We start from the raw sequence: 9,914 nt of genomic DNA, 5'->3' as shown, positions 1-9,914 counted from the left end.
AACTGTGATATTTTATAAACAATGAGGGGACGGACTGGAAAACGTTGTGTTTGTCACACTGCTGTGAATTCAATTCAAAATTTGATTGAATATTAATAATAATATTTATGTTGTTTTTGTTATGAGATAAACCCGTACTAAACCGCTGTGGAATTCACTTCCCTTTGGGAAATATTACATCAACATGTGAAACATCCGAAAACCACATAGAGTTTGTGATCATCCACACGTGCCTCTGTGTGAGTTTATCAGTGTTACACACGTGATATTAAATGTGAACTTCATTTCCCCCCCACGTCGAAACCATCATGTGCGATGGTGTGAAATGTTCACATGTGACAGGTGCTCACCATTTGGTTTATAGACAGTGTCAATATATAAAGGATACAAGACTTAATAATATTAGAGTGAAAAATGAATGTTTTGCTTTTTGTTCCTTCACTGTGATGTTTGAGCTTCGCTGTGATGTTGGAGCTTCGCTGTGATGTCGGAGCTTCACTGTGATGTTTCACTGTGATGTTGGAGCTTCACTGTGATGTTGGAGCTTCGCTGTGATGTTGGAGCTTCGCTGTGATGTTTGAGCTTCGCTGTGATGTTGGAGCTTCACTGTGATGTTTGAGCTTCACTGTGATGTTGGAGCTTCACTGTGATGTTGGAGCTTCACTGTGATGTTGGAGCTTCGCTGTGATGTTGGAGCTTCGCTGTGATGTTGGAGCTTCGCTGTGATGTTTGAGCTTCGCTGTGATGTTGGAGCTTCACTGTGATGTTGGAGCTTCACTGTGATGTTGGAGCTTCACTGTGATGTTGGAGCTTCACTGTGATGTTGGAGCTTCACTGTGCAGAATGATGTGTAGTTTGTTTGGTCTGTGCTCGCCTTACATCACAGTTTGTGACAACACAGCTAGTTCGGAGCCTATCTTAGTCTAATATGTAGAAACATAAAGCCTGCAGACACTGAGAATGGACTTGACAGTAACGTAGGAAACATTTTGTGTACAGCAGGATAACCTGACATCAACAATATTTGTATATTCAGATATTCCAATGAAGGACCATAACATGTAATTGTGAGAGTTATTAAAGGTTACATGTTAAATGATGTCTGGAGGGATCTATATGTCTAAAACACTGCCATCAGCCTCATATACAACTCCATACACCTAACTCCTAGAGGAAATACAGTGGAAGCAGCTCAGTTAGCTTCCATCATGACTGTCTGCAGAAACATGTTACATACCCTGACCTCCTGTTTCTTGTCCGGGTTTCGTGGAACTTCATGTGTCACGACAAAGAGCTAATGATGATCTTTAAGTGCAAGAACATTATTTACTTAAACCAGATCACACTAATCATGATCTTATTATTGCTGGAGAAATAATGCCACTATATTATCAGTTCGTCCCTGCTTGGTGTCATTCAGACTGTAGGCTACTGATGTGTGCTCAACATGCAGTTTACAAGTCCAGTCATTTAAAAAAAATAATAGTTTGCCCTCATTTCTGATCCAGGACTCCTGAGGCTTCAGTCAGTCAGACTTTACAGAGCAGCAGATGTTATATTTACAATGTCAATAAATAAACAGTCATCTGTGAGCACTTGAGAGTGTTGGAATTCAACTTTATCTGAGGATATCTGAAACAGGAACAAATCTGATTTTGACTTGAACATGGACAGTATATCATAAAGAAAGAGATGCACTTGAACTGGTGGTTTTGTGGAGAAGCACATGGTTTCTTTGTAAATGGTTAAAGCTTTCATATTACAAATCAACAAGATGACAGGATTGCAGGTTATTTCAACACACACTGCATAGGTCACACATGATCTGAACAAGATGATTATTGCATATTATTTCATATGTATCATACATACACAATACAAAAATATGTCATCAGTCATTTATGTTGTGTAAACTGAAGAGTGAAATCTAGACCTAGTGCCTTGAGATAACTATTGTTGTGATTTGGTGCTATATAAATAAAAGAGAATTGACTGCACTTTAAGGCTTTGGTAGAAAAGTCAGTACCTGAATGTGTTGCTGTGTTTCATTTGATTTGCTTTTTGTTTAAACTCTTATTTTAAAGCCTACATTTAATTTCAATTTAAATACCATGGTGTTCAAAATCCACATCAAATCTATTACATCACATACAACCAAACTGTCTGTTATTAACAGCAATGTGTTCATCAACACATACACATTATACTGGCGGGTAAATTAGTTTTTGATTTGAGCCGAGACATACTCAGGTCTATCTTTCACGTGTCTGGAAAGTTAATCCAGATGTTCCCAAGTTCATGGACCGACAAAATGATAGGGTTCTTCTAAAAAAACACACATACTCTATGTTTATCATTCCCTGCCACATCTAGAACACCAATATATGGATTTAAACTCAAATATAAGACATCAGTGCACAAGCTTAACACACCATCATCACCACAAGAGCGTTCTGTGAGAACTATCTGAGGGCTCTGTTTCTACTTTTTTATTGTTATACAGAGATGATTACATTTTTTAGAGAGAACATTTTGTCATTTTATAACTTAACAAGGCTTTTTTGTGTGTTGAGGATAATAATAATAATAATAATAATAATATACTGTATAAAATACATCTGACAATTTAAAAACATCTGACATTTGAAATCATTTAGTGCATCACTTGATATTTTGGAGCACTGGTTACATTTAAATGGCAGTTTGGTATTATAATAAAGCAGAAACCAAACTTGAATGTGATTTGGTTCAATCATGGGTTCAAATATGAATAATATGAAATAGAGATAAGATTAAATCAATTGGGACAAAAATCATCTTTAAATCTTGAGTTCTGTTAATCCTTGCTGGTGCAGCTCAGTTTAAGAATTATGACTCATTGTGCAGATCCATCGTTCTGCAGGAGAAGCAGCTCAGCTCAGTCTTTGTTCTGTGATGTACAATCATCATGTTCTTCATATAGCATCAGTGTTTAGAAAGGCACTGGTGGAAAGGATGGAGAATGTTGGTAACAGCAACATAAATACACACACCGGTCCAAATCAAGTCAGTATGACTCAGTGATGATTCCTTCATTTACCCCAACTGACCCTGGGCCTGTTTCAGAGAGCAGGTTTAACAAACTCTGAGTTTAAACCTGAACGCCGAGCTGATTAAACCACAGATGGGAAACTCAGAGTTTTCACTTCCAGAACAGCTGATCAGAATCAGTTCAATCAACTCTAAGAGTTTAATCTGAGTTAAGTGTGTGTGATGAATGAAAAGTGCCATCATTGTGGAGTTCCAATACTATGATTCACCATGGCAACAGGTAAATAAAAGGCAGAGCCTCCATTTGAATCCAGTGGACGTAAAATGATGAATGCATATGCTGACACATTTATCATTAAAAAAAGAAAGTGAGTCAGAGAAAGGAAAGGTGTCAACATGTGAACACAATAATTTATTCAGTGTTGACCAATAATTCATCATTTAGCAGACTTACATTTCCTTAAAGAATGATAAAGTAGTTGCAGCTGCAGCTACATCACGTTTAAAATATATTACGTTTGTTCGGTTTTAATCTGACGGGGACAAAACAAAGGAGGCAGCTGAAGAAGAAAAATCAATCATTTGACTGTAAGCCCATCCAGTGTGCCTGCTGATTTGCACTTGAAAGTCGAGTTGAGGTAAAAAATAAAGTCGATTTTAACATTTTAGACATCTATTTGTATCTTGGCTCAACGGCATTCAGTGATGCTGTTCCTTCCTGTTAATTAAAATATTAACATATAATCTCTGATATTATAGGAGTGATCCTCCATCAGTCTAAAGCTTAAAGCTTCTTATGGATTGTTTACATTTAAACTGAGACTGCACATTATGTGCAATAAAGATCTAGTGCAGGAGCTGCTGTAACAAACTGACAGCTGCAGTGCACAGAGTCCACAGTGTTAGAAGAGAACATGCAGAGGTTCTATTCTGAGCTTGCTGTGTAATAAATGACTGATGTGTATAAAAGTTGTAACTTTAGAAAGTCCTGAGTAACAAACTAATATCCAGGCACAGACAGTAAACCACTGATTATTGCCCTTCTATATGTGTGGATATGAATTGAAAGAATGAGGAGATGAAACAGTGTGTCTGGCTCTGTGAGAGGGAGGAGACAGAGAAGCTCAGGGCTTGTTGAAAACCTGATAGTGAGCAGGTTAGCTTCACAGAGTCTAAGTTAGCTAGTTACTATCATCTCAGGTTTAACAAACTCAGAGTTTTCATCAATCGGGCTTTCTGAAACAGGGAAGTCTTCTGCCCTGGTGTGAGTGCAGAGAAAACAGCTGATCAGGTAAACAAAAAAAACAGGATGCTCATTGTAACAACTCTAAAATTCCACTACCCTCCAAACATCGTCCACAGCTCCCAAAAGTGTAAACACGTTCCTAACATCGGGAGTGGGTTTGTTCATCATGAAGTAATGCCAACTAAACATTCAAAAGGCGTCAGTGATAGAATTTTATAACACAATTAAGTCACAAAAAGTGGTATCTATAGTGTGAGACAGAGGCTGATGAGAGCATGATGCACACATCTGGATCAAACAGAGCAGTGCTGCTGGTAGTGCTAATATTGTCTTGAAATAATAATCATATTATTGCTTCCTAACCTCTGCATGTCTCTGTCATATAGAAGTTAAAGATGTGACATTCACACTGCAGGATTTCAGTTGACTTACATTTTTTAACCCTCACATACTGACTCAGAAGTAATAATTCATCAGTCATTCATCCTTAATTAAGTGTATTCTATTTATTTATCACTATTGACCAAAGAGAAAAAAAATTATCGATTATGAAGACTCCAACTTTTGAATTTTAGGTTAAATTTGGACATCTGCATAAGACAAAAATGTGTATCAGCTGCACAAACAATAAAAAAAATGATGCATTTTATTTCACATTAGAAAAAGTCCTCCTGGAAGAAATGTGTATATATGGGTCAAAGCTGACCCCTGAACAGTATGTAAAGGTTAATATGAACATTTAATCACATAACTGTAGTTATTAGTAGAGTTTGGAAGGTCACACATTGTTTTGGTTTACAGACCTCCTGCCCGCCACATGCACATTTGCCAAAAAGCACAGAACTCAAGTTAACATGTGGTTGGTGAAGAAAGTTACATTTTCACAGTAGCATCTGAAAAAGCTGAAGTATAAGGTGGAGACCAAACCAGAGCTACAAGGAGGAGCTAATGCTGCACTGTGTCTCCTAGTGATTCATATATGTTCATCATCGTGTCAGCCATGAAAACTTGATGTTATCATGACTCTTTCTGCCTGGTTGGTCTCTTTCTCCTGCAGTGTGAATGTTACCTTGATGCCAGTGTAACCAGCACAGACTGTCAGCATTTGTTTATGTTAATTATGCTGATGTCAGAAGTTGAATGTGCTGATGATTTCCTTATCTTATAATAATACACACCGCTGGTCAATGTCTCACAGCTTCTGTTACCATGAAGGGATGTCTGATGTGCTATTTCAGAAGATACTCACCATTCATGCCTCTGCCAGTGTCTCACTTCAACATGTCAGCTGAACATACGGCCATGAGTCTTTCGAGGCACAGTGTTCTGGCTCTGTGTGTGTGTGTGTGTGTGTGTGTGTGTGTGTGTGTGTGTGGGGGGGGGGGGGGGGTCACGGCTGATCATGCGCTGGGCTCCAGGCCTGGGTTGTCAGCAAACACTGGCAGCCTGTTGGCTCTGGAGTGGTTCAGGTTCCAGCGCTGCATCCTCTTACTGTATTTCTCTGAATCCACTTTGTCCACCTGAGCTGCTTTCTTCACAGCAGAGGGGTGTAAGGAGCCGCGGAGAGCCATAAACAAGAGCCTGTACGCAAATAACACACAGGGTCAGTCTTCCAGCACCGAGCTTATACATGTAACACAGCAACACACAGTTTTAACATGTGACTCATGACTTCACCACTGTTAAGCTGCAGCTATTTTCATGACCTTCAGAGTCCAAACAAAGATCTAGATCCACACTGGACTTCAAAATCAGCTTGTCAGATTATGTAGAGATGTGCTTTAGTTCATACTTTGTATGATAGACATTTGTTAATTGAAGCATAGTGTATTTATTATTGATATTGCTAAAGTTAATACACTTTGTTATGCGTTTAAACAGAAGTTTCCTGTTATTGTTGGTATAAATACTGTGATAACAGATCAGTGAGGACCTTCACTGTTCATCCTGTAATGTTAATATCTCTGATGTTAACCAGCCTGTCTTGAGATGATACTGTTGGATTATGTGTCCCTGTCTTGAGGGTGGTGCCCCATTATTATGAATTAATATTGATAATGTTATTGACTTTTAATAGTAATAATAACCAAACTCATGAGTTCCAACATGGGGGAAAAGAGTATGAAGTATAAGTGGTGGGCAGGTACAGGGTTAAGATTATTGAAGAGATTTTTTACATGTCAAAACAAAGACATGTAAAAAATCTCTTCAATAATCTTAACCCTGTACCCTGCCCACCACTTATACTTCATACTCTTTTCCCCCATGTTGGAACTCATGAGTTTGGTTATTATTACTATTAAAGTCAATAACATTATCAATATTAATTCATAATAATGGGGCACCAACCTCAATGACAGGGACACATATCCAACAGTATCATCTCAAGACAGGCTGGTTAACTCTGAAGATATTAACATTACAGGATGAAACAGTTGAAGGTTCATTCACTGCCATCTGTTATCACAGTATTAATATAAAGTGTTTGGAAACAAAGTATTTGCATTTTTTAAATTTTTGTAAATTATGATCTTTTATTTATATAAGATATTTCAAGATGAATCATGGTCGCACCACATGACTTTTTTTTAAAGGAGAAATGCATTATCCAGTCATTTTACTCTTAAAGACCTTATTATCAGTTTGCCTGTGATTATACCTGTGTACCACTGTGGTCCTGTTGGTACACCTGCTCAGGACTGATTCTACATGTGTTCACTCTGAAGGCCAAGAAGAAACTGATCAATCTGATTCTACACTTACATACCAGTGTATGGTTTGATACATGAGGCTCCTAGTTTCCAGCACTGTTGAACTGCTTTAAGGGCCGTCCACACTAAAAACTATAACTATAACTATAACTATAATTATAACTATAACAATAACTATAATTATAACTATAACTATAACGACAACGTTGTGAGCGTCCACATTAAGAACGATAACGTCCTGTAAACAGTGGTGTCCAGTACGCCCTGCGTGCTCCAGTTGTGTCTCCATCTAATTATTGATGAACTCTTACTGCTGTAGTATGTTGTACGGATCAGAAGTATGTCAGACACTAGTTGCTGTGATGTTTCAGTATTTACAGACCAAACTGACCTGCAGCACATGTTGAAGCGCAGTGTGTAAAAGTGCACCGCTGCACACAGTGACATACATTATGAGCACAGATCCACTTACAAAGATCTGCTAACTTTGTTTTTTTACATTATAATAGAGAACAAAGTTCAGCATCTTTGTAATAATAAAGACCTCTCTAAATAAAGCACCTCTGGGTGTCATCCTGCTCCAGTTTACAGCGCGTCAGTCCGTGGTGAGAGAGGAGCAAAGCTGCATTCAAATAAATAAATAAATAAATAAATAAATAAATAAATAAATAAATAAATAAATAAGGATTTTGATTGACAGTCAGCGTTTTTATCGTTCATCAAATTGCTCTACCAAATCATTCTCCTCTATGGTTATCGTTATAGTTGTGGTGAGGACTCCTCCATCTACTTGAGTTAGGACGACATTTAAAACTATATATTTATAGTTAACATTATAATTATCGTTCTCAGTGTGGACGGCCCTTTAGAGTTGTCATTTAACACCACAGTGCAAACACCTGCTATGACATGAGTCATTAATGTAGACTAACCCAACGTACTGTGAATAAGTGACTGGCATGAGAGAGATTTTACATCACACCGGGTAGAAAGACTGTTTGTATCCTTCAGATATTCTGATTTATTCAGTTATGTGTGTGTGTGGTTGTGCGTGTTGTGTGTGTACCTGGGTAACAGAGCAGCCACAGTAGTGAGAGCACACACGATGTAGAAGAGAGGCTGGGACATCTGCAGGGTCTCCACACCCACAGGGTTGGTGGGGGGGCTGCAGGTCACACAGCCAACACTGAAGAGCAGCACAAAGCCAAAGTAGGACCCCCCACTGAGCACCAACACCAGCATATGAATCCACGTCTGCAAGAATACACCGAGGATTAAACACACCACAGCACACCTGGAAACACTGTGTGTGCTTAATGTCTGGATTCTGATCACTCACACACACACACACACACACACACACACACACACACACACACACACACACACACACACACACACACACACACACACACACACACACACACACACACACACACACACACACACACACACACACACACACACACACACACACACACACAGCTGGATGTTATGTAAAATATAATGTCCTGGATGGTGAACATAATGAACAACGTGTGCTGTCAGTGTAGCAGTGTGTCTGACCAGAGTGTGACTCTCAATAACTTGGTGCAGCAGGATGATGAGGAGAGCCGAGGTGTTGATTGGAGAACCAAAGGACAGCGCCCCAACGTCTGAGCCTGCGTATGCCTGAGAGAAACATCACAACATCTCACAGAGGGAACCAAACCAGGACTATTACCTGTGGAGATGAACTGACATGCTGTGATAAGCTGTCAGTCTGTCCATGCTGCTGTATAGAAAGTAGCAGTTTATTACAACATTTGGGAAGTCCAGGGTTATTATAGTTTTGAAATATTCATTAGTGTTTAATTAAGTAGTTTTAGTCTTTATTTGACTTTTTTAGGTATCAGGAGGAAAACTTTGATTAGTAGAAGCTGTAAAGGATGAAATAATGCTGACACTGAGGTAAGGTTTGCTGTGTTTGTGGAGGTCTTGATGTGGTGCAGCTCTCTGACTGTGAGCTCCCTCAACTCCTGGAACTTTTATGTGCTTTTCTGTGAGAGCTTCCAAGGTGGACTTTCACATTAGTGGGATTTTTCACTTTTAGCGTATCCCACAAATGTTCCCATCACTCTTCATTACCACCCTTTTACTTTTATCTACTGCAGGGTCGTAGTCTAAATATTCCCATGTTTGGTTGTGACTGCAACGTCTTTTCTTCTTCTTTCTAGAAAATCATTAATTGCACTTCAAGCATCTTCTTCTTATGCGTTATGTGGGAACCAGCGTACACTCTGCTGCCACCTACTGGAAGCAGCCCGTTATCTCAGAAAGTCAAACTGATCAGGACAGTAAAAATCCAAACTTTTGCATTGTTCGTTTTAGTTTTTATTTAGTTTTAGTTTTTTTTTTAGAAACAGCATTTTTATTTTTTATTTCAATTAACTAAATCATTTTTTCATGGCTAGTTTTAGTTTTAGTTAACTATAATAGACGTGTTGGGAACAGACAACTTTCACTTAACAGATAACTAGTGGTTGGTCTAATCATGTTAACATTTATACACTGAAAAATGTCCAGCTTAGTGTGCCTCAACTGTCAGTTGTTATATGTTTTTTTTTGTTGTGTAGTGTTTGTTGTATGTGTTCTATGTCTTCATGATCTGGTGTGTATTTGTATTTTTAATGTATTGAAGGAAGTCAAAGACACATTTCCACTAAGAAGGACAATAAAGTCAATTCAAATCAATTCAATGCAATCTCTGTCACAATTCTTTAAACAAACAAACACATCTAAGGAATCTGTATCAAGACTGTTTGCTCATGTTTTAAAAAATATAAAAACCATTGGCTAATCATTATTTGATTCTTTAAACTTCCAAATATCAATATCAGCCCAAAGTATTCAGTATTGGTCAGACTATAGAGTGAAGCAATAGAATC

General features: G+C 38.2%; 1 protein-coding gene across 1 annotated transcript in view; it reads right to left on the bottom strand.

Annotated features, from left to right (window-relative positions):
- Positions 1-5,661: 5,661 nt before the first annotated feature.
- Positions 5,662-9,914, bottom strand: part of atp10d (ATPase phospholipid transporting 10D) — a 59,111-nt gene continuing 54,858 nt past the window's right edge. The window contains exons 21-23 of the mRNA XM_062440943.1: positions 8,554-8,658; positions 8,054-8,241; positions 5,662-5,857 (exon numbers count right to left, since the gene is read on the bottom strand). Of these exons, the coding sequence (XP_062296927.1) occupies positions 5,677-5,857; positions 8,054-8,241; positions 8,554-8,658 (474 nt within the window). The 3' untranslated portion in view covers positions 5,662-5,676. The remainder of the gene's footprint in view (positions 5,858-8,053; positions 8,242-8,553; positions 8,659-9,914) is intronic.

Source organism: Scomber scombrus, chromosome 19, assembly GCF_963691925.1.
Source record: "Scomber scombrus chromosome 19, fScoSco1.1, whole genome shotgun sequence".
NCBI classification, from domain to species: Eukaryota; Metazoa; Chordata; class Actinopteri; order Scombriformes; family Scombridae; genus Scomber; species Scomber scombrus.
This window is presented reverse-complemented; position numbering and strand designations above follow the sequence as displayed.